At 46.5% G+C, this 25,921-nt stretch overlaps 1 protein-coding gene across 1 annotated transcript in view; it reads left to right on the top strand.

Moving 5' to 3' along the window:
• Nucleotides 1-1,649: 1,649 nt before the first annotated feature.
• Nucleotides 1,650-25,921, top strand: part of FGF2 (fibroblast growth factor 2) — a 41,698-nt gene continuing 17,426 nt past the window's right edge. Inside the window, exon 1 of the mRNA XM_080671914.1 lies at nt 1,650-2,212. Coding sequence (XP_080528040.1) covers nt 2,035-2,212 — 178 coding nt within the window. The 5' untranslated portion in view covers nt 1,650-2,034. The remainder of the gene's footprint in view (nt 2,213-25,921) is intronic.

A 25,921-nucleotide genomic window follows, 5' to 3' on the forward strand; every position in this document is an offset into this window, starting at 1 on the left:
TCCTGGCCCATGCGCAGAAGTCGGTTTTCGGCTCTCAAAAGAAATTTCAATCGTTGTACTGCTGATATTTGGCTCTTTTGACTAATGAGTTTGCCGACCACTGCTCTAGATGACCAGTTGTCTGGATAATGGATGTCAGGTGGTCTGGATACATGAACAATCTTTCCTTAGTCCTTCAGGGGGTGATCAGAAGGCTATCTGGAGGTTTGATGACAGGGGACTGGAAAGTTCAGGAGTTTAAGTTCCCGGGCTAGTTAAAACAGTATTCCTGTTTTAATTTAAAATAAATTATTTTAGTAATTTAGCAGCTTGATTGTAGTGACTCCATTTTATTTCTTCACTCTCTTCCTCAGGTGCTACAGTAGCAGCAAGCATTCCTTGGGATGCCTACAGAGATCACCTGGAAGGGAGTTGTCTTAATAGATTCTCAATGCAGATAAAACCTGCCCATTCTAGAGAGAGATGTCAGAACATACACCAGCCCAGAGGAGAGTATGCCTGGATTTAAAGCTCCAAAGAATCGACTCTTACTCCTAGAAATGCATCTAGAGCTAAGCCCCTCTTGGAGACTTACGAACAAATGCACTCATGAAAACAAACATGTTCCTGAATAGAGGAACTTCTGTATCCTCACCTCTTCCTGGAAGCTTTCCCTACCCCTACTTGTCCCCAAGCCTACTTACCTTTGCTGGAATCATACTTCCTTTCCTCCCCTTGACACTCCCTAGTGGTATTCGTGTTGCTCATGCCCCCAGTGTCTCCCTCACTGTGCCAGAAGGTCCCACCTCATTGGGCATCTCCCACTGCACTTAACCAATGCTTTCTTTGCGCATAGTGGGCGCTCAGTATATTAAGGTTTATGGATGGATATTTTCCTAATCTGTAGTGCCTTCTATATTCTACTGAAAGCTACCAAAATGCTACCAACTTTATTTCTGTAGTCAGGATTTTCACAAAACTACCGTCTCCAAGAAATGCGTAACGATTTAGCAAGGGTTAGTGACACTTGGAATAAAGACACGAACACCAGGCTATCTCAATAAGGATCTTCATTTTCCCACGGAGTCTTGTACTCTTATTAGGCAGGCGAAAGAAAACCTTTCCTCTCAGCAACCCAACCCGCTCCCCTCCTCTGGCCTCTTTCCTTTGTTGGTAAATGACTTCAGCCTGCGCCTTCAATTTTAACAGTTTGTGTCCCACGCATACCCCCTTCTTTTGGTGATTAGAGACACTCAAAACCTATTCTGACACAGGACCCCACTCCCGATTCTGACTTCTCTACTTCTTGGGGGTGGACATAGTTTCTCTGACTGAAACGCTGGCGCTGGAAAAGAATAGGAAGCAAGTTGCATTTAAACTTTAAAGATTGAGTCACGGCTGGCTGCACAGCAAGAGCTCCTCAGTGCGCAGAAATACCTAACGTGGTTCGGCGGCTCGGGGCTGGGCTGGGGCGACGTCGGGGGGAACCAGCCGGGTGGAGCCCCCGGCGCGCCCCGCACCTCCCCGCCCCGGACGGCGCTCGGGCCCCCGGGGGCCCACCTCGCGCGCTTGCGTGCTGCGGCCCGAGCGCCCGGCCCAGCGAGCCCCGAGCGGGCAGGGGGCGGCGCGCCGTGAGGGCGGAGAGCGGCCCGTGGGGGCGGTGGGTGTCGGGGGTGGAGATGTAGAAGATGTGACGCCGCGGCCCGGCCGTGCCAGACGGTGGACGCCGTGCCCGCGGCTGCAACCGGATCCCGGGCGCTGCAGCGTAGGGAAGCGGCCCTCCCGAGAGTGGCGGCCGCGGAGACTCGGAGCCCCAAATCCCCGCTCCCGGGCCGCCCGGCTCCCCGCGCGCCAGGGCCGGCGGAGAGGGCAGGGCCAAGTGGCACGAGGCTGGGGGCCCGCGGCCGTGGCCGCGGGCCGCCGGGCGGGAGGCTGGGAGGCCGGGGCCGGGGCCGCGCCTCGGAGCGGGTCGGAGGCCGAGGCAGGGGCCGAGGGGCGGCGGCTCCTCGCGCGGCGCCAGGGGCTCGGGGACCCCGGCAGAGCCCTGGTGGGGCCATGGCCGCCGGGAGCATCACCACGATGCCCGCCCTGCCGGACGACGGCGGCAGCGGCGCCTTCCCGCCTGGCCACTTCAAGGACCCCAAGCGGCTGTACTGTAAAAACGGGGGCTTCTTCTTGCGCATCCATCCCGACGGCCGAGTGGACGGGGTCCGGGAGAAGAGCGACCCACACAGTGAGTTGTGGCCCACCCCACCTCCATCTCCTGGGGCTCCCACTTTGCTCCATGCCAGCCTCTGCCCCCAACCCCACTTCCATCTCCTGGGCTGTCCCCTTCTCTCCACTCCAGCCCCCCAATTCCATCTCCTGGGGTGCCCTCCTCGTTCCATTCTAGCCTCTGCGCCTCTTCTTCTCACTCGGACCCAGTGGGACTGCGGTTTCTTTCCGCGCGGCCCTCGACGGTTTCAGGTTCACCGCCCGCCACCGTCTCCCCCGGGCCGCGGTGTCAGGTTACGCGCCCCGGGTTTTAGGGGTGCCAATTTCTCCGTAAACCCGTCCCCCCCGGGGCGCGGAGCCGCAGGGCGCGTGGCCGGCTCCCTTCTCGCGGACAACTTGTTGCGTCGGGGATGCCAGCGGTGAGGAGAGGTGTGTCTCGCCCCCAAGTCCCGACTCCTTCTCTGTCGCACGCGCGCAGTCCCGCCGGCAGAAGACCGAGGGGACGCGGCCGAATTAAACGTCCTTTGTTGGAAGAACACCTTTCCGAATCGCGCCCTTAAATCCCAATCCGGTAGGACCCAAGCAGCTGGCACGCAGCTCTCACCCATCCATTTCTTCTCTCCCGCTCCCCCCTCCCCGCCCCCGTCGCCCCCAATTGCCAAAAGCTAAAAAAGCATAATATAGAGACTTGGTTAATAAAATGCGACGGACCTTTGTTTCAATAGTGAGAAAAACTACAAAAACTTACCTTCCACCTGCAGTGATTAGCTTCGGGACCCTGAGCCGTGGCCAGCCCCTGAAGCGGGGATAACATGTAGTCTGCATCAGGGTTGAGGAGCCCGTGAGAACTTATGTAAAGTGCATTTGCCAGGCTACACTTTTGTGTGCTGTAAAAATAATCTGTTTGTGGTTATAGAAATAACCGAAATCATTGGTTGTCAGACTTTAGTTCCCCCCGGGGACCACCTGGAGGGGTTGTCACAACCTATTGCTGAGCGACTCCTGCGTTTGGGACTCCTTAGGTCTGGCCGCCAGCCTGATCATTTGCCTTTCTAAGGAGTTCCCAGGGGATGCTGCCCTGGGACGCACTTTGATGGCACTGGTCTAGAGCAGAGGGAGACAAGGGCATGAAATAGGCTGATTAGCAACACTGCTGGCATTTGGTGTGGTAGAAATAGGGTCCGGAAAGGTGTTAACAGTCATCCTGTAGGTGTAGGTAAAACACCTGTGTTAAAAGCTGGGCGGCTGGCTTCCTTCCCTCAGGGATTCAGGTGGAATCTGATACCCTATTTACCTGAGAAAAGGCCAGCGGGAGCCTAGAGCTCCACTCTGTAGCAGTTAAGGTCTTTATTTTATAGAGCTAATGAATGTCAGTCACTCTGGAAGGAGGGTGGGTGGACCACGAGGGGGGGGGGGAGAGGGGGGCAGAGAAAGCTGTGTAAGCAAAGGTGGGTTCACAAAGGACAGGGAAATTTGCTTTTATTTTTATTTATTTATTTTTAAATTTATTTTTATTGATTTCAGAGAGGAAGGGAGAGGGAGAGAGAAATAGAAACATCAACAAGGAGCCTCCTGCATGCTCTCCTCACCCCCACCCCCCACTAGGGATGTACCCTGACCCAGAATCCAACCGTGACCTCCTGGCTTATAGGTTGAAGCTCAACCACTGGGCCACTCTGGCCAGGTGGGAAATGTCCTTTTAGAGTAGTTGGGTCTTTATGGATTCCAAACTAATAATAAGCAAAAAATGCAGGTCTTTACTTTTTCCCCCCCCATAATTTAAAAATTTTATCAGTCACTTATATTATCAGGTCAAACTGAAAGGTGTTTGTAAGCCAATATATGGGTTAGTGCTGTTTCTCTATCTTGGTCACTTGCACGTTTGAAGCCTGTTCCACAGTTGTCTGCTGGGCTGATTCAGCTGATGAGGATAAGCTGCATATAAGTCCCAATCAGTTTTACCATTTTCCAGTAACACAAACTGTTCATAGTGAAAAAAAAAAAATACACACACACACACATATAATAAGGAGCCTGTTGTCTGACTAGGAGACAGAAAAACTCTCCTCCAGATTAGGTTCTATTGGGCCTTCCATTAACCTCTTTTTCCCCTCAGACACTGTCTTAGTTGCTCAATCAGTTTTTTTCTTTGAAGCCTCGGGTGCCCTCTTTCCATTAGAATAACACTTAGGGGCTCATGAGTTAGGATAATTCTGAATTGCATACTACTTCACCACCCCTGTAGAAACTACTGTTTTCTTCCCAGCGGTGGATTGGGCTGTCATTTTTATAATCTATTTTACCTCAGTGGTTCTCAGATGGGGGTGATTTTGCCCCTAGGGAACATTTGGCAAGGCCTGGAGACATTTTGGGTTGTCATACCCCAAAAGGTGCCACTGACATTTCACAGGTGAGGCCAGGGACACTGTTGAACATCCGACAATGCACAGGTACCTCCCTATCTCTCAGCAAAACATTTTCTGACCCAAATGTTAACAGTGCTATGGCTGAGAAACCCTGCCAACTTGATAACTAGCTAAGGACAGATGGTAAAAGAGCGGAGTACTCATCTGGGTATGTGGTGAGTACTGATTTTTTTAAGACCACCTTTTATCAGGCAATAGACTGACAAGAATACAAACCTGAAAATGAGGAATTTAGGCCACTTCTGTGTAGCTCAACATGGACATAAGTTTAAGTTCAGCATATTTTGCTGGCATGTCAGTAGTTGACCAAAGCAGGAGGACTTAAGAAAAAAATGTGTGTAGATATGCTATAATATGCTCTCAAGCACATCTCCAGTCCCCAGAGCAAACACAACTGACCAACATACATGGACAAAAGTTAGTGGTTGCCACAGTTTCCCATGGATTATGGCTCAGATGTCTAAACCTGAAAAGCCCACGGATGGCCCCATTTCTGTGTTATCCAGTTGACCTGTAAACCCATCATTGAGGATTGATTCCTTTGGGATTAAAGCTTTCTGTCCTGCTGTCTCCTAAAATGCAAACACCTCTGAAAGGAAGAGTTTGGCTGTTCTCAGATTTTAATTTTTAGTGTGACTTAAATTGTGATGTAATTTCTTCCCCAAGAGCTGACCAGAAGGACCAGAATTTTGGAGGGATGCTTTGAAGACTGACTGGCATACATGTGGGGTGCTGGTGAGGTGTGGGGGCTGTGGCTCAGGTACTGAAGAGGAGACAGGACCGGGGGACAGAGGCAGACATGAAAGGGTAGGTAGTAGATGACTGAACCCAGTGTTTTAACTTCTCGGTGTAGCTGCAGCTCATCTTTGCTTCATACCCCGGTGCTCACTTGCATTATTTCACTCAAAAGGGCCCATTTTCCTGCCCTTGCTCCTGGTCCTGGAGAACCTTCTTTGACGTGAGGGTCTTGGTGAAAGCAAGTTCTGGTGACAGTCTGCTTCCCCAGCGTGCCACACGCCGCCTTCCCCTGGGCATTCTGGGTATTTTGGTAGGCCTCTTCCAAACATCCATGGGGATGTGTAAGGTGCAGTGTATTCTCTACAGCAGTGAACCCTGTGAAGACATTCAGAAGAGAGAACATTTTATCCCAAGTAGCACATACAACATGTGCTGGAGTAGTGAGATGTATGCTGCTTGTGTAGCATTAAATATGTCCCAGATGCTCTTCTTGAGGGAAGAGTGAAGGTAGTTAGAAGTGCTACATCTACCCTTGGGCTCCTCCCAGGAGGTGACTGCCTGTTGCCACACTTCTCTGCCTCCAGGCCCAAGAGGACACTGAGACTAGGAGAGGCTGAGGCTCCGCCCACTCCCCACTCCTATGGACCAGGATGGATCCTGGTGGGCCTGACACCCTGCTTGCCCTCTGCCATGGTACAGTCTCCATGCAGCCCCGACTATCAAAACATGCACTTGGGACATTCAGAGGGAGGCTTCAGATCTTCTGGTTCACCGATCTCATTTTGTAGAAGAGGATATCGGGGTTCACCTGCTGATTTTCTCTTTGGTCCTCTAAACGAGCTTCTTGCCTACCTAGCCCCTTGCCTCATTGCTCTCTTCCATTCAGTCAGAGTGAGCACCCTCTGGGTCCCCCTTTGTAGGTCATCTGTTTCGGGGTACTAACTTAGCAAGCCCCTCTTCCTAGTCTACAGGTTGCCTCTGGTTGGATTCCTGGGGCAGTAGATAAACCCATCTTTATTTCTCTTCCTTTATGTAAATGGAAACACTGAGATCATGACACTAGATTCTCCCCCCCCTTTTTACTGGTAGGTCACATCTGGCAAGTGGATCCCACTGATTTGCCTTAGTAAACGTGGCATTTACTGTGATGCTATTTGCGTGCAGTAAACAAATGAAGTAAGAATCTAATAGCTCATCTGATGGTGGAAATCATGTAATCGGTGTAGCAATAAAAGGACAATTCATGAGTCACAGATATTACCACACCTTAGGAGCTTTGAAAGATGAGTGTGATGCCAAGTGACTTCAGCCTAGAGGAAGCAGCATTCCCTCGTGACATGCCTACGGGCTGTCGCTGTGTTTATAAAGTGGCCATTATGTAATTAGACTTTGATGGTGGTGTCACAACAGGCTTCTAAGTAGTCTCCTTTTGATTTATGATACCACTTTAAATGGATGGCCATGATTTGTGAGTTCAATTTAAAAACATAATGTTACAGATGTAATAATCAAAACAAGAACCATCCTTTGTACATTATCATTGTAAAATTGACCCATTCCTCTCCACGGAGATTCTCCGAAATCCCTGCCAGTGACATTAGAAATGGCGATTTAAGGCCTCACATTATTAGAATCGTTATTGACAAGATGCCTGTACAACTGGACAGTGACTACACATGTGCCATGACCTCTGCGTGCTTTTCCAGTTCCAGTGTTTGCTGCTTTCCCACACGCCCTGCTTGGGCCCCCTTGTCCTGAAGCACACAGGCGTCTGTAAGAAGGCTGGCCTGGGAAGAGGCGAGAGCAAGCAGTGCATTGAGGCCCAAACCTAAAACTCATTATCCCGTTCTATCCAAACAACTATACTTCGTTCTGTTTTGTTGTTGAGCTTGTCATTTTCTGCACTGTGGGATCTGGCTTTGCACTTGAGTTATATGTCATCTGTGCTCCTAACAGTTAATGCTTGGTAGTTTAGAAGATAATGCAGAACAACAGTTATCAGTGTAGAATTTTCATTGTATCGGTACGAAGTGCAGCGTCCCTTGTTGTATCTGTTGTTAGGTCAGCTCCTGCATTCTCTTTTGCTCTCAAACTCTCCCTCTAAGCCAGGTGATTTACAGCCACAGACCGTGGAAGGGGACTACAAAGTGGTGACTCCCAGGGAACCTCACCCACTGAGCCACAGACTATGGTTCTTAGAAGCCAGACGAATCCCTTCTGAAGGCCTAAGGGATATTTTTAGTTTGAGGAAATTTGGCCTGGAGGCAACAGACAGCCAATATTCAGTGTTTAATTTATGTCTCATCCCATCAGTCACTCTTCCTGCACAGGGGGTCTTTTGAGTTGATCAGTGTGTCCTTAAAGCTTACTCATTCATTTACAGAAATCCAGTGTGTGTGTATTTGTATTTTCAAAGAGCTACTTACTTCTCCATATTGACCTACCTTCTACATTGAATTATCCCATAGAATTCTAGAATGAAAGGTTCACAGATTTTCAAGATATTCTGGATATAAAAAATGAAGAGGAGGGCCGAAACCGGTTTGGCTCAGTGGATAGAGCGTCGGCCTGCGCACTGAAGGGTCCCGGGTTCAATTCCGGTCAAGGGCATGTACCTTGGTTGCGGGCACATCCCCAGTGGGGAGTGTGCAGGAGGCAGCTGATCGATGTTTCTCTCTCATCGATGTTTCTAGCTCTCTATCCCTCTCCCTTCCTCTCTGTAAAAAAATTAATAAAATATATTTTTTAAAAAAATGAAGAGGAGGCATATGAATATTAAGTGTTATATTCCCAGTATAATTGAATTGTTGACAGGAATTTTCCTGGTTTAACTTATAATTAAGATATAGCCGAAACCGGTTTGGCTCAGTGGATAGAGCGTCGGCCTGCGGACTGAAAGGTCCCAGGTTCGATTCCGGTCAAGGGCATGTACCTTGGTTGCGGGCACATCCCCAGTGGGAGGTGTGCAGGAGGCAGCTGATCGATGTTTCTCTCTCATCGATGTTTCTAGCTCTCTATCCCTCTCCCTTCCTCTCTGTGAAATATCAATAAAATATATTAAAATAAAAGATATACATTAATTTAAAATTTTTAATTAAACAATAACTCAAATTAGCCAAGAAAGAGGTGTGTTTTTTCAAGGGACTTTGTATAGAGTAGTCATGATTTGGCTACATTCTGTGAGTGGGTTAGTCTCTGTTCATAATGTGGGCACCCGGAGAAGGTGCTGGCACCTTTGGGTGAGAGCCCTGACTTCTCCATATAAATACTGTCATAAAAGGCTTGTGCCTTTTACTCAGGGAGTGTCACTAAATGTCAGCGGGTGATGAAAACGCTCTGTGTGGGCCTTCCTGTGGAATAACTACTCATGGGCCATGCTGTGTACAGCTTCGTGGAGGCTTATCATTCTCTTGGTGTAGTAACAAGTACATTGAGACACCTGGTCAGTCTTAATGAAGATGATCATATGTAACAGTTATATTTGTGAAATACTTGGGAATCTCAGAGACTGGCTGTTAGCATTTCTTAGGGTAATTTATAGAAAGATGAATCATTTTTCAGGATAGTGGAAAACTCTCATGAGGAATTCTGTTTTTAAAAAGCGTTTCAGAGTTTTATGACATCCTCTGTGATGTCAAGTTCCTCAGGTATGCGTGCATTGCTCATTCATTCTTTCTTTGTGGCCATTGTCCTGGAATCCTGTACTCTCCTCCTCAAATTCATCAGCTTTTCTCTTTTTAACTCTAGACTCTACTTAAGTCATTCTGGGCGCCAGCATGTTCCAGTTCCATTACATGACTGTATCCAATTTGTCACCTTCGTTCTGACATTTGGTACTATATTATTGGCCCCGTCTTGGGAATTCCTTGGCTCTGTTACACCACATCAACCTGGTTTCTGCTCTCCCACCCATCTGTTTTCGGGTCTCTCCTTTTGGGCTTTGGCTTTCCTGTAGCCCAAGCATGTCAAACTCGTTATTTGAACAAGGCATGCGGCCTGAAGGCCGCGAGTTTGACATGCTTGCAGTGTAGCCAATTCATTCAGAATGTTTAAGTTCAACACGTGCCCAATAAATGAGCCAAGTATTTAAACTTTCTTTTTTCTTTCTTTTTTTTTTTTTTTTTTTTTGTTAATCGTCACATGAGGATATTCCCTTGATTTTTTAGAGAGAGTAGAAGGGGCGGGGGGGGGGAGAGAGAAAGAAACATTGATGTGAGAGAGACGCATGGACTGGCTCCCTCCCACATGTGCCCAGACCAGGGCCAGAGATCGAGCTGCCAACTGAGGTACATGCCCTTGACCAGAATTAAACCTGGGACCCCTCAATCTGAGGACCGATGCTCTATCCACTGAGCCAAACTGGCTAGGTCTGAACTTCCTTTCTGACCTTCTCACATTCTCCTTCCCCTCGGAGCCTTTAATCAGGCTGTTTCCTTGAACCTGAACGTCCTCTCAATCCTCTTCTCTCCTGACAGTCCGAACTGTGCCTTGGGCCCCATTCTTTCCCGCCATCCCATGGCCGTCTTTCCTTCCATGCGTGCTATCTAAAAATTCAAAGAGCTTGATGTGTTTTAATTTCATGCCCCCGTATTTAATTGGAAATTCCTAGTTAGTAAGGATTTTTTATAAAGAAATTCAAACAGCATTACCTAGCAGTCCTTTACTCTTCTCCTCTGAGGGCCTGAGACGAAACTGCACACCCCAGGAGCCTGTGGCTCCATTGCTGAATGAAGGACCAGGTGGAGACCCACGAGGAGGTCCCATTTGTTTGTCACATGAGCTAGAACTGTAAATAATAAGCATAAGTACTTCAGTATAGGGCATGAAGAATGGATACATTGAATGTGGCATCTCTGTAGTTCTCTCTGCACACCCCTTGAAGCAATAACGGTAAAACACAATCATTTGTTAGGATTACTTTTTATTGTGGAAGGTTTTCTTTTCAGCTACTGAATAACATCGGTATTTCTAGCCAATGCCAGAATTAGTAATAATCCTCTCATTTGGGAATGAAGGTCTGAGAATTCATACTTGAATCAAACATTTTAATCTGTAAATCTCTCTCAAGTCTCAAACCAAATGTTGAATCATTTGACAAATTGGGATTAAGAGCTGTCTGGGACCATTGTTAGTATCCTTTTTGGCTGTGAGGAAATGACACAAATAGTTTCAGCCTACAATTCATTCAGATTTATGAGCCAGCCAGTATTCATCACAACAATCTGAAAACTCTTAAAAGGACAGAAATTGTGTGACAAAGTGAGTCACAGTCTTTGTGATGTGATGTCTGCAAGGATGGGTGGGAGAAATCGCCCAGTGACTCCCCTCTAAGCTGAATCATTTTGCAAATAGAAAACAATTCGTAGGTTTTTAGGTGGATATTACATAAATAGGAAAGGAAGAGAGGAACAGAGCCAAGTAATACCTTCATTTAAAACATTACTTTTTGAAATTTATCACTTGCTAAACAGTCTATGTTTCGAATTGGAAATGAAATTAACCTCTCTATTGCCTAGTAGTATATATCTTTTCATCTAACACCTGCTGTACATCTTCTTTATATCTTTATATGTGTATTTAAATTAATTTTGTTTCTTTCTTGCCTGGATTTTTTAAATTCTCTTATGTCATTTAACCTTTTTCCTCATAGCTATTTCTAGTCTTGGCACATTTGAAGGTGGTGTGTGGGGGGTGTCATTTACTCACTGGCTCAATGACTACTTAAGTTGGATGGGGACACAAGAAAAGAAGGTCCCTTTCGTCCTAGAAATTCTAGTTCTGGAATGGTATAATCTTGCATTGTGCATGTTTAGTGCTCCTTTGTTACTTTTCATCTTATTAAAAACAAAAGTTTGGAGAGCCTTTCTCTGAGTCAGATTTAATCTTTAAATATAAGATTGATTTTATTTTCTTATCTTTTTTGGAATAAGACATTTGCCAAAAAATTATGTGAAAAGAGAAATATTTTATTTTGAGTGTGTTTCTGAGTTTAGAAGTTCTTACATACATTACTCTAAACTCAATAATTTTATAATGGGAATGCAATGCAAATGAAATTGGGAAGACAATCTTGCTAACTGGTTTCATAGAGAATGCTAATCTGTTCAGATGACATACACAGCAGTGTTGGTTTAAGAAATAATGAATGACAGGAACACCTTCAGCTGTTACAGGATGGGGCATAGATCATTTTGGAAGGGGGTATTAAGGTTGTGAAGTCGTCATTCGTTTTGTCCAGCCTTGGCTGGACACCTAGGGAGATTGCCCTAGTGACCAGCAAAGTCCCTGTCCCTTGCAGTAGGGAAAGAGCCAGTTGTTTGGCCTTCACCACTGTATTCCTAGGACTTCAGTATTTATTGAATAGTTATTGAATGAATGAATGAATGAATGAATGAAAATTTTGAAAACATGCTGTATGTCAGCTTTATAAATAATATGTTTAATCTCGATTACAAACTTATGAAGCAAGTATAATTGTCCTCATCTGACTGATAAGAACAGTTTTTGCTCTTGGCTTCCAAAACATGATCTCTGTCTGTGACAACAACACATAATGAATTGTGGGTGGCACACTTCTCAGTGTTTAGACTATAGGTTCATGGCCAGAATTCCAGAAGGACAGTGTAGCAGAAATTTGAACAGAAATAGTGATTTTAACAAATAATTTAAGCTCTCTTCAGAGGCTTTGCCACCTTTTCTCCCACCCCTTTATTACATTATTTTATTACTTAGGAAAAAAGATGTCATGATTTAGTATAAAATAATTCTTTAATATTTAGGGGTTGCTTTCTGAAGAACTCAAAGATTTTTAAATGGCACATACAAAAATAGAAAAAAGTAGGATGTAGTTGAGGATAAAAACTATATAAGAATGGAATGAACCTTGAAGATGGTCTGGAAGATTAAAATGCAGAAGGAGCTAGGGCATGCAGAAATGCACAGAGAGTAACTGAAAGGTTTTGTAAGAAAGGTGTGTGGTGGTGGTTTTTTGCTTAATCCCTCACCTTTTTTGCTCAGCCCTGCAACCCCCTTCCTGTCTGGGAGCTCAAAGACACTGGCAACAGCATGGTGATTACAGAGGGGAAGAGGGTGGGAGAAGTAGGAGAGGGTATAGGCAGGATAAATGGTGACAGAAGGAGACTTGACTTGGGATGGTGAACATACAATACAATATACAGATGATGTATGCTACAATTGCACACCTGAAACATATATAGTTTTATTAACTAATGTCACCTCAATAAATTCAATTAAAAATATATCTATAGTATATAGTTAAGCCCTTTCCAGGAACTTCAAGATAGGTTCACTGTTTAAGGGCATGTCGTGTAAGATTAAAAACTTAGACCTATTTTATTTTAATTTTCTTCACCAAGTGAGATCGTCAGTCAACCAATAATGTTTGAGTTTCTACTATGTGAGGAAATAAAGATCAAGATAGACAAAGAGATGTCAAGAGAGCATTTAGACACATCCAGAAACACGTCTAGAATAAACTCTTTCCTTGAAATCATGTGCCCCCTTTTGGCTTCCTATATTTGTAAGTGGTACCTCTGTCTTCCTTGCCAGCAGCTCCATCATGGAATACATTTCTAGTCTTCATTTCCCTCGTCCTCCCCCCAGCCCCGTGCATGTCAGTTCTAGTGACTTTCACACGTGTGCGGGCTCAGCATTCTTGCCGCAGCTGCTCTGGTTCTGTCCTGACTGTTGCAGCTACCTTCTGACCGACCGTCTGTATTAGCTGCAGCTGCCATAGCAAAATCCCATGGACCGAGGATTCCAACAGAAATGTGTTTTCTCAGAGTTCTGGAGGCTTGGAGTCCAAGATTACAGTGTCCGAAGGTTAGGTTTCTTCTCTCCTTGACTTGCAGATAGCCATCCCTCTGTGTACACACACAAAGTTCCTATTCTTGTAAGGACACCAGTCAGACTGGGTTAGGACCCATCCTAACAGCCCCATTTTAACTTAATCACCTGGGCCTGGGTTTGTTTTTTAAATAGATCCCACACGTACATATATGTCTTTGCCACTTAGCATAATTCCTTCAAGTCGTTCATGTCACCTCCAATGGCAGGATTTCCCTCTTTTTATGGCTGAATAATATTCCATTGTATGCAGATACCGCATCTTCTTCATACATTTATTCACTGATGGCCACTTAGGTTGTTTCCATGCTGTGGCTGTTGTGAGTAATGCTGCAATGAGCATGCAGGGGCAGATGTTTTTTGAGATAGTAATTTTTGTTCCCTTTGGCTAAACACCCAGAAGTGGAATTGCTGGATCATATGGTGGTTTTATTTTTAGGTTTCTGAGGAACCTCCTCCACACTGTTTTTCATTAGCTTCTTTCTTCTGGTTCTTTTCCTTCCCCTGACATGTATGTGCAGGTTAGTTTTGCTTCATGAGGATTTCTGAAAGCAAGGATAATGGTCCTATTCCAGAAGCAAGGACATCATCAAACAAACAAACAAAAACGACTCCCACCCAGATCACAGTGCTACTCACACGTAGAGAGGTGTCAGCTGCGGTTGCCTGTGCTCCTGGAAAGGGTCACTGCTGTCCCTGGTCTCTGCCAGCTGCCAGCTGCTCCACAAGCCTCCAGTTCTCATCACAGCTGACCTGGCCTCGGAGCCTGATGCTGAGGCCCGGCCATGGAGGGGCGTGGAGGCTGCAGTCTGATCATGTAGGACAGGCTAGTTTTGTTGAGTCCTATTCTGGTCTGTGGTTGGAAATGTCTGTTGCTCATCCTATTTCCTTGTGGAGGAAAATGTCAATGATCAGCAGAGTGCAGCAGCAGAACCAGGGGCACTTCAGTGGGGGCGCTGTCTGAACCCCCTGCCAAGTCCTGGGGGGCAGAAGGAAGGGAAGGTGGCCAGCAGATGCCAATCCGCCTTTCTGAATCCATATGGGCACTGCTGAAAGTTACCTGGGATGTGAGGGCATGGGGTTGGGGGAGCCATGAGTGGGGTCCTTCCCTGTACCGCAGATGTCCTGGACCTGCTCCCTGGACACTTGGGTCTCCTGACTGGGTCTTGTTTTTGACCTCTATGTCCTTAGGGGCAAGGTGCCTCTCCACTGGGAAGCTAAAGGCCATGCCAGAATACTATCCAGTACACAGATTTCAGTGTGCCAATTTAGAGCAGAAATGGCACCACCAAATGGTGACTTAGTTGCTGTAACAAACAAACAAACGGACAAATGTGGTGAGCTTAGCGTGGCTGGCACAGTATGAGTGGGTACATTTTCAGGTTTGGGAACACTGAGGGACTTGACATCTGTGTGATCCATGTTTTCTGTGAAGTGGGAGGGAGAGAGGTGTGGCTGTGGGCGGGACAGCCTGTGGAGCATGGGGCCAGTTTATGTGGCTGCGCTGGAGAATGGGAGAGGAAGGAGACCTGGAAAGTGCCCACCGTTGCTGAGCACTTTCTGAGGGCCCACCAGAGAGTGGGGGCCCCACATTCCTAATCACACCTGTCAAGATGACTGTGTCCTTCCCAGGTGCATTCCACTGTGTCTGTTCAACTGTAAGTGCGGGAGCGGAGAAGCCAGCTGGCTCTGTTGGGCTGGGCTTTAGAAGTGCGGGGATGAAAAAGCAAGAGACTTGAAGGATGCCTCTGAGCTTAGGCTGGTCAGGAAGTGAAGCCTCAGAGGCTCCGGATTGGTGGATAAATGCTGGGTCAGCATCCGAGAAGTCATAGGCTAACGAGCCAATGGACGGTCAAGAGGATGTGTTGCATTGGAGCTTAAGGGGAATGAACATCTCTGGATGATGACACGGCCATGAGAGTGGGCAGTGCAGGTCGCCGGATTGGATAAACCGAGAATCTGAGGCCAGGCTGCTGGTGGATCTTCAACGTGAATGTGAAATCTTTCAAGATGATGACGAGATGTCAGGTGCCAGATCCCAAAGTGTTCAGTGAGTGACAGTGACCCATCAGTGGAGGAGGAGAGGGGATGAACTTTGAAGGAGGAAAGACTTTGGTCTGGGAGCGGGAAAGTAATCGTTGCAGATGCCGTTAAGGAAGCCAGGAAAGACTTCACACACCCAGTGGGGAGAGGCCTGACCCCAGTTGAAATGGTTGTACAGAAGAGTTGGCTGGACCCCAGTGTAGGTGCAATGGCCTGTGGTGACCAGCAGCCCTTAGCGTTTGAGTGTTGCGAGGGGAAAATATCTTTTGGTAAGGAGTCTGTTTTCTATGTTTAAAAACATCAGTGTTGGAACATGTGATCTATAAAGCATCCTCCTTGTTTAAAAGTTCTTTCCATGAATCTGAACAAAAGGCAAAGCAGGAGTTAATCTCTTATATTGCTCAGATGGAAGACTAGGCCCAGACCATCGCCATGCCCTGAGAGAAAGAAAGCAGAATGCTTTAGAAATGCTTGGGGAAAATACGTCGTTACAGTAAAAAGCCGAGAGTTGAGCAGAATGAGCCATGTTTTATGTTTCTGGTCTTAGAATGCTTTACTCGGAAGGCCCAGACTCCCTTCCAGGCCTGAGGGAAGAGATTTCAGTTCAGAGCCTCTCCAAGAGAATCATTGGTGGATGCCTTCCTAGATGCCCGACTTCTCTCACATAGACAGCCTCACACAGCTTCTGGAGGAAGCAGAAAGAATGAATGGAGCCAGGGGAGCAGACAGGGTAAGGGAGGCAGAGAGTAGAAGAGAAAAAGGAAGAGAGAGAAACAACCAAACACCCACTCGAGAACACGCAGGGAAGATTTCGGCTGAAACAGACTTTCATATTTAAACTAGTTGCGTGGGGCGCTTGGCGCTGTCTGCGGGGAGCGCTTCCAAGTCTGACAAGGTTCGAAAGGAGCAAAAGAAAACACAGTGACGTGCTTTCCTGGCCCTGGGGAAGGAAAGATATCCAGTAATTGTGATTTTAGGCTCCTTTTCTGGGAGGGAAGTGTGAATACTAGAGCCAGAAGCTATTTGCTTTACTACTTGTGCACTCTCGGGACATTACTTTACCTTCATAAATTAGAGCAATGAACTCTTTGTCCTTTTATTAGAAGGAAGAAGAAGACATAGTATGAGCCGATATTTTTTGGGAAGATAAGACTTCTTACCTGTTGGTATTAATTATCCCCTGCTGTTCCCTACCCCCTCCATCCTCACACAACTCATTGCTTGGAACAAGGCACAATTTTACCATCAGTTCAACCAGCTAGTCCTTGGAGAAGGGCGAATGAGGAAATGACATCGTGACACGCTTCACAGGCTTCTGTGAGGTTCAGCACCCAGGCAGAGAGGAGGATGAGGCCTGCTGACCTGTGAGCCCAGGTCCCGAGTTAACCATGGGCTCTGCTTCCTTGCCTTTAACTGAAAAGTCTGCACTAGATGGTTTCTAAGAGCTAAACTCTAAGGATGCCTGAATCAAATTCTGCTGGAGGGTCAAAGAATGAGTTTTGGGGGATGGCTGAAACGGTCATCAGAAGTAGGCATGGACCATGAAAAAGAGTGTGTACCCAGAAAAGAGGGCACTTCATGCCGGGCCTGGCTCCGAGATGGCCCTCGTGACCCTAGAGCAGGGGTGGGCAAACTTTTTGACTCGAGGGCCACAATGGGTTCTTAAACTGGACCGGAGGGCCAGAACAAAAGCATGGATGGAGTGTTTGTGTGAACTAATATAAATTCAAAGTAAAGGAGCGGAGGGGAGAGCAAGAGAACCGGATAGAATAGCGGGATCCGGCCCGCGGGCCGTAGTTTGCCCAAGGCTGCCCTAGAGTGATAGACACAGGAGGCCAGGCTCCCAGAGCCAGAGGGGACTCCAAACATGGCTCCGGGAGACACCGCTGGTGTCTGAGGTGAGGAACTGGCTTTCCCAATAGGGCCTCCGATTGATTCCTTAACCGAAATTCATTGAACAGATAGTCTCAAAATGGCGCCATGTGCCTATCTGCCATCCTGGGTGCCTGAGACTCTCTTTCTCCCTGTGGTCTCCCCATGAGACTAGCTTTGGCCTCTTTACATAATGGCTGGATCTCAGGAGCAGAGGTACAAGCTCCAATGTCGAAGCACTGTTTACATCATGTTTGCTAATCTCCATTGATCAAATTCCGTCAACGTGGCCCAAGATTAGAGCCAATATGGGAGGAGTTACATGAGGTGTGACTGACAAGAGGCCGGGTTCACTGGAACCACCAAAATAAATCAACCACATCCAGGGTCCAAGTTCCTACTGTCTGGAAAATACCTTCATGTGAACGTTGCTCTGTGAACTTGAATCTACTAACTTCACTTCCAATCAAATGAGCAGTTCATTGTTCTCTTTGATGAGCTTGGTGCTGGTGCTGGGCCATAAATTTCACCAATTTCCTCTCCAGATTATTCTACATCAGTTTTCATATATATATATATATATATATATATATATATATATATATATATTTTTTTTTTTTTTTTTTTTTTTTTCTAAGTGGAAAACCTAAACGCAACTTATTTCTCCTTCTGTCTTTTGTTTTGTTTTAAAAACCCAAATCCAGCCCAGCTGGTTTAGCTCAGTGGTTGAGCTTCGATCCATGAACCAAGAGGTTCGATTCCTGGTCAGGGCTCATATCCAGGTTGTGGGCTCGATTCCCAGTAGGGGGAGTGCAGGAGGTGTTTCTCATTAGTGTTTCTATCTCTCCCTGTCCCTTCCTCTTTGTCTAAAATCAATAAAAACATTTTTTTTTAAAGAAACAACCCAAATCCAGATTTTATGAAACCCTGGCGTTTATCCCTTGGTTCTGCACCCTCAGTGCCACCCTCAGAGTCCATGTCCTTATTATCTTACACACGAATGCAGTACCTTTCAGATGAGTTTTCTTTAAACACCATTTTCAGTCTGATGCATTTCTTTTCAAGAACGCGCAGTCTAGCCCTAGCTGGTTTGCCTCAATGGATAGAGCGTCTGCTTGTGGACTGAAGGGTTCCAGGTTCAATTCCAGCCAAGGGCACATGCCTGGGTTGCAGGCTTGATCCCTAGTCGGGGGCGTGCAGGAGGCAGCCGATCAATGAATCTCTCATCATTGATGTTTCTCTCTCTCTCTCCCTCTCCGGTCCTCTCTAAAAAATCAATAAAATGTATTTAAAAAAAAAAAAAGAACGTGCAGTCTATTTATAGTTCCTACTGCATGAAGCCTAACCTTCCTGCTTGTATTTCTGAGGCTTTTATTTATTGACCCTACTCCATATCATATATTACCCACCCTCCAGAATCAGAGCATGAGGAGAGAAGATACCTAATCCAAGAGTCTAAGTCCTTCTACATTGCAAATATCATAGAACACAGAGGGAATGGAGGAGCCAAAGTGGCTGCAGGGCAAAAATCCTGAAGAATAGATATAGGGTGGAAGGGATTTGTTGTTGCTATTTGAATTAGGTAGGCGGTGAAGGGAATTGGATGTTTCGGGGGTTAGAAATTAGATCCCTTTGATGGAATCCCTCAGTTTTTTAAAAACTTGAATTGTCTTTTGTTCATCGCACTGCTCCTGATTCAGTTGCTAACACATCCGCACAGTCTGGCTTCCCTGTTATGGGTGGTGTGGGGACTATGTTCTAGTGCCCTGCTCCCCACTCAGGGAGTGCCTCACAGGGCTCGTTAGATGAAGAATAGAAGCAAAACCTAAGTTAAATTCATCCTTTTTACAAACTAAAATGGATAACATCAAGAGAGTCAAATAAAAAGATGCATGATCCTATGTATGAAATGGAGATACCGAGCACAGTTTCATGAATTATTTTTTTATGACATTTGCTAGACACTCAGCAGAGGGTGGGTTGACTGAGGGCCTAGCTCAGTGGTCGGCAAACTCATTAGTCAACAGAGCCAAATATCAACAGTACAACGATTGAAATTTCTTTTGAGAGCCGAAAACCGACTTCTGCGCATGGGCCACGAAGTTTCAATCGCACTGTATGTGCGCGCCCGCACGTGATATTTTGTGGAAGAGCCACACTCAAGGGGCCAAAGAGCCGCATGTGGCTCGCGAGCCGCAGTTTGCCGACCACTGGCCTAGCTGGTCACACCACACATCGAGAAGACCTGTTTCTTCTGTGGATGGATGTGTTAGGAATTTGGGAAGGACATTGAATGACTAGCTTTCTGCTCATGTGAGGAGACAGCATGTTAAACTGACAGACACAGAAAGGCATTCACTCTGGAAGTGTAAGGGCATATGCTGAGGTTCCCAGGCATGGTTTTGATGCTGTTCATTTCCATTCCAAAGGCATTGTCTTTTTGTGAGCAGCCTCAGCATTTGGGATACTCTGTAAGGAAACGGCAGGCATTTTCAAAGAATCTCCCACCCCACCAGCTTCCAGCCCCAGTGTCAAGTGCCCTGTTTTAAAGAACTGAACTCCGAGTGGGCCACGCAGCTTTATTAACTTGGACTTCACCGCAGCTGCGTTCTGGGCTAGAGCCGTGATCCCGTCTTACTGAGACCCTGTTTTATCCCCTTGGATTCTCAACACAGCGGAGGGCAGTCCCTGCTTCTTCCTGGCGACTCGGAGGCGGAGGAGCTGGTTCCAGCCTCCCTGAGCCAGGCGGCTCTGCCACGCAGGGTGCCCGGAGGGAGAGTTTTCCTTGGGAGGGCCTCCTCAGAAGTCTTGGAGATGGGCCTTGAGCTCTTGGCTGGAACCAGGGTTTTCCAGAGCAGAGGCTGCAGTAATGCTCGTCATTGATTGAGGGACATGCTGCTTGGCTATTTTCGTGAGAGTCGAGCAAAAACTGCGCTTGTCTTCAGCCGGCTCCAAAAGGTCTTTTCCTAATGATTTTCCCAGTCAAATCGAATGACCAGGAGAGTGCAGTTCAATGGCTGGAACACTGGGCAGCTGCCCTCCCGCTTCGCTGGGCCCTAACTCTCCCCCACCCCAGTTCTTCCTTTCTGGGCACACACTTGTGGCTCTGTTTTCTGTTCTGGAGCTGCCTGAATTGTGTGATTTTTGTAGATGAATGTGAACTCCTTGATCCAGAGGGAAGTGCCGGGAACACAAACAGCCTGTTGAGTAGGCATTCACCCCCAGGGTTCGGTGCGCGGCCAACCAAGCTGGTTGCGTTATCGCCACGGGGCACTGTGTTGGAGAGAAAACTCAGGCTCTCGCAGGCATCCAAGGAGCCTTGCAAAAGGACAGAAAGAAGTGGCAACAGGAGGCTGCAGTCAGGCCACCCTCCATCGCTTCGGCATGTTGGATGCTTGCTTGAGGCAGCTTATGTTTTGCTTGTTAATCTTGATCTGAGCTGCTTCTCATTTCAGGGTATTCCGGCCAGATTTCCATCACAGACTGTGTGTGTGTGTGTGTGTGTGTGTGTGTGAGAGAGAGAGAGAGAGAGAGAGAGAGTTTAAATCTCTGCCCTAGGCTGGTGCTGAGTGGTGGCGGGCCCATGAGCTGGTGTGTGTGTTCTGCAGCTGAGCACAGACCCCGCTGTCCCCTGCTCCTCTGGGTCCTGTCCCCAAGCTGCTCCACGTTGCATGAACCTGGCATGGTCCCTGTAGGCCTTGGAGCTTGTTGCCCCACTTTTCGCACAAGAATCTCCACGGTTCCTTGAATGCTGAAGTCCATTTACTCTGAGACAAACCAAAGGGGTGGGTAAGGATGCTTCTAGAATTGATTTGTACATAGAACTGAGATGTAATGCCTCGGGAGTTGTTTTGCAGTGAAAGCATTTCTCAGCTTCTAGCAGTGGCCAGCCCTGACTGAAGGTCAGGCGTCCCACGGTTTGTTCCGTACCAGGATATGACTCCCTCCCAGGCCTGTCTGCGCTGGTCTCCGCAGACAACAAAGTGGCCCTCTCACACCTGGGGCTCCCACCTCCCATCCAAGATGCTCAAGATTTCTCATAAGTGGCACAGATTCCTGCCTGCGGGGCTGTAGGGCCTGTTTATTCAGTAAACAGTGTAAGAAATACAGAGAAATGGGCAGTGATCACATGTTTCGGGGGCACCAGAGCAGTTCTGGAGTTGTTTGCTAGTGAAAAACATAACAACCTGTATCCATTCAGCCATCTGAGGCACAAAACATCTTTTTGTCTTGTCTTTTTTTTTTTTTAATATATTTTATTGATATTTTACAGAGAGGAAGGGAGAGGGATAGAGAGCTAGAAACATGGATGAGAGAGAAACATCGATCAGCTGCCTCCTGCACACCTCCGACTGGAGATGTGCCCGCAACCAAGGTACATGCCCTTGACCGGAATCAAACCCGGGACCCTTCAGTCCGCAGGCCGACGCTCTTTCCACTGAGCTAAACCGGTTTCGGCTTTTTGTCTTGTCTTTACCTATCCCCCTTCCACCACCTAATTCTTCAATAATGCGACAAACAGGTGCAGAAGTGATATTTGAGCTCCATCCTTCTTTCCTCTGCCCCCTTGCCCTCGCCTCCTGGTGGACGCGTTCAGAGGCTGCCTGGAAACGGAAGTTACAGTAAAAATATTACCCGGAGCAGTCTGTCTTCTTTACATTAGTTGGTTTTATTCTTTTCTCTCCAGAAATTCTGTGTCTCTCAAACATGTATGTCAAATGTTAGTTAGTAAACTAGGTCAGATTCTGAATGTCAGTTGGCTGACATTTAGTAATTAATTTTTTAAGGTTTGAGGTAATGGTAGGTTCACGTGCACTTGTGAGAAATAATACAGAGAGATCCCGCTTACCTTTTCCCCAGTTGTGACATCTTGCAGTCCTATGGCATCACATCACAGCCAGGGTGTCGACATCGCCACAGGCAAGGTACAGAACCGCCATCGCAAGGGCCGCTAGGTTGCCCTTTTGTAACCACATCATGCCCCCCATCGCCACCTCTGGCAACCACCAATCTGGTCTCCATTTAAATGATTTCATGGCCGACTTATTTACAGAAACATTCGCCCAGACGCTGGCCTCTGGGAAGAAAAGACTATTTAACACTTGTACAGGGCTCATGACTCCTGTGGGTGGAAGCTGATATTTACAGATGCCTGCGCTCCCTGTTGCTTTGTGGCAACAATGCAGGGTCCTGAGGTCCAGGCGACCGAGTGTCAGCATCGCAGCGATCCTTGCCAGAAAATGCCCCTGCCAACAGCTGTGGGAATTGTCCCGCCTGAACGGCACGATCCCCATGAAGCAGGCCAAGAAGTGCCCTCGGGGGCAGAGCATTTCTGGCCTCTGCCTGACACTGGAGAGTCCGATGCTGCCTGGAGCCCTGGCAGCTGCCGGAAAAGTGAGGGAGGTGTTTCCTCTACCTGCCAACCTGCTGTGATGCTACTGCGGAGTGTTTCCTTTTTCTCTCTGTCTTTGAAGTTCTGTTTCCCGCGGGCAGCTCTGCCCTGACCCTGCGCTGCCCCTGGAGCATCTGGAACATCACAAGATGCCGAATGTCTTTCCCTCTTTCTTGCTATCAGTCTAATTATCTGATGCCACCATAGATGTAGAAACCTTTGCCATTCTTAAACAGCAGCTGTGTTAGAAGGACCAGGAATTGTCTGATGTCCTCAGTATGCAGCTGTCACGCTTGCTCTGGTCTGCAGCTCAGCTAGCCCAAACGTGCATTTGGGGAGTTGAAGTATGAAATCCAGAAGAGGTGATATTGGAGGAAATTGATTTCTATAAGTTTTTATGGATTGGAATTACTTGTAAAAGCTCTGTCTTCGACATAAATCAGCTGTACATTTTCAATTTTTTTAAATTGCAGAAATTAAATGTTATGGCTTAGAAGTATAATAATTATGGCAAGAAAATTTGCATTTCAGACATATTATATTACAGTTTTTTATATTTAAACTATTTTAGCCCAACCGGTGTGGTTCAGTGGTTGAGCATTGACCTATGAACCAGGAGGTCACAGTTCGATTCCCAGTCAGGGCACATGCCTGGGTTGCGGGCTGGATCCTCAATAGGCAGCCAATCAATGATTCTCATCATTGATGTTGCTGTCTCTCTCTCCCTCCCTCTCCTTTCCTCTCTGAAATCAATAAAAAAAATTTTTTTTAAAAGAGAATAATTTTAGATTTACAGAAGAATTGCAAAGATTTTTCAGAGTTTCTGTCCCCTTCACCCAGCTTTCCCAGAGCTTAGCTTCTTACATAATGGCACTTTGTTTTGGCACATTGGTCAAAACTAAAAAACAAAAACAACTAATACTGGTACATAACTGTTAACTACAGACTTTATTTGGATTTCACCACCTCTTTCACTAATGTTCTTTTCTGTCCCAGGATCCAATACAGAATATCACATTGCATTTAGGCTCTTGATATTTAATGTAGAAAACTACAATACAGAGAATAACAATTTTGTCCATTAGTTTCCAAATCTGTGTATATGCAGCTCTCAGGTGTGTGCATCCAGGCCTTCCTGCCGGGGCCTGAGCTGACCACTCCGTTCCAGGCTCTCACTCCGTAAATGTTGGTGCTCCCAGGAGCCTGTCCTTTGCCCTTGAATTTGTGTCTGCTACACACTCTGCAACCATTGTGTATCTCCCTGTTTGGGTTAGGTGCAGCCTGTGTCCTGTGGTCACCAAATCTTTTTAGCATAGATTTCTTTTTTGAGCTCCTGATTCCTGTGTTTTGGAAATCTCTACCTGTACTTTCCACAGACTTTCAGTGTGTCTCATTGGCACACATCTCATTGTCTTCTCCTGCCAACTTGTCCTCCTCCTGGGTTTCCTGTCTCAGTAATGTCCCAAGTAGGGTTTGTTTGTTTGTAACCTATTTTTATTCATTTCAGAGAGGAAGGGAGAGAGAGAGAAACATCAATGATGAGAGAGAATTATTGATCGGCTGCTTCCTGCACGCCCCCTACTGGGGATGAGCCTGCAACCCAGGCATGTGCCCTGACCAGGAATTGAACTGTGACCTCCTGGTTCATAGGACAATGTTCAACCACTGAGCCACACTGGCCGGGCATAATGTCTCAGTGTTGAGACAGAGAGACCTGGACTCATTCTTCACCCTTCCCTCCCTCATTCCCTTTGTTCCCTTCTCTCCATCCCAGCTGTTTCTCTACACACTCTCGTCCTCCCATCCCTTCTCACACATCAGACTCCTTAACACGTATGCAAAGCCTCTTGGTGTCCCTGCCGCCCTCTTCCACCCTCACACTGTGCTCACCACACCTGAGTACCTGCCACTCCTGCGATGTGTGGCTTCTTTGCTCCTTCTCCTTTGGAAGTTATACATTTAATGTCCTTTGTTGTTTTACTCTCTCTTTTCCTGACAAACTCCTGTGGATTCCTTTGGTCTCCATCCATTGTCACTGATCCTAGGAAGCCTTCCATCTCCGGGGCTGGGTTAGGTGTACCTTTCGAGTGCTCACAACAGCTTGCGTACACTTCTCTGGCGACACTTACAGTACTGAACCTGTCTAGTTATTTATCTGTGTGCCATCCTCATCTCCTCAACAATACTGGGTGTTCTTCAAGAAGATGCTGTGTTTTCCTCTGTGCTTCCTATCGCTAAGCACAGATCCTGGCACATAGCTGTCACTAGTACATGTTTATTGAATGAATGGATAAAGGTGTTCACCGTCCTTGGAAGTGCTGACTTTACTGTTTCCAAAGTCTGTATTTTTTACCAGGGACAAACCTTTCTCGATGTCAGTTTCCTTATTTGTAAATGAGGAGGGTGCACTGGATGCTGCCTGAAGTCCTTTTCAGCTCCTACAGTCTGGTATTTATGATTTTGAGATTCATCATCCTTGAGCATATTCGAAAGGAAACCATGCAAATTCTGAAGAAAATTCCAAAAAAGGAGTTCTGTTTTGAGCCATGGCAGTAACATTGAAATAATAATTTGGCTTTTGGGTTATACTGTGTCACTGCATGTGTCGCGTGCCAGGGATCTGAGCACTTGAACATGTGAGTGGTTTTCTTATGGTGATCGGAGTCTCTACGCCTTTGCTTACATACCCTCAGTCACTTTGAAGAGACTGTAAATTCTCATTTGCTGGGGATTTTCAACTAAAACTTAAGACAACTGCTTCGCAGGGATATTGCAGATGGGACTTAAGATGTAATTGTGTAATGATGGGACTAATTGACCACTAAGATCTTGCCTAATGATGAGATTAGTCAGTTGTGTGGTTTGACAGCTTTTGTTTTTATGCTACAACAGGAAAAAAAAAAAGTTGAACTTTAATAGTACACTATTTATTTTTTATTTTCATCTCTTACTGGATTTAATATAAACATCAGAAAGCCACCAGAAGTCTTTGTTTATCAAAATTGTTGACTTTTGTGCATCCATAAACTAAATATAGTGGGTGGTCTCCAGCTTGCTGAAATGACCCAGGTGAAATTTTGTCTGAAGTCCCATTTATTTTTGATCTTTTAGTGTAGTCCTTTAAAATTTTTTTTAAACACTTAAAAAATGTAAAATACACCATAAATACAGAAACCACATAAAACAGATTTGTACTTTAATGAATTATTAAAGGTGAACATTCTTGTAACCATAACTCTGGTCAGAAAATAGAACTTTTGGCCCTGTTGGTGTGGTTCAATGGTTGAGCTTTGACCTATGAACCAGAAGGTCAGGGTTTGATTCCTGGTCAGGGCACATGCCCAGGTTTCAGGCTCCATCCCCAGAGAGGGGGCATGCAGCCAATCAATGA

The sequence above is a fragment of the Plecotus auritus genome, assembly GCF_963455305.1.
Source record: "Plecotus auritus genome assembly, chromosome: 6".
Classification (NCBI taxonomy): Eukaryota; Metazoa; Chordata; class Mammalia; order Chiroptera; family Vespertilionidae; genus Plecotus; species Plecotus auritus.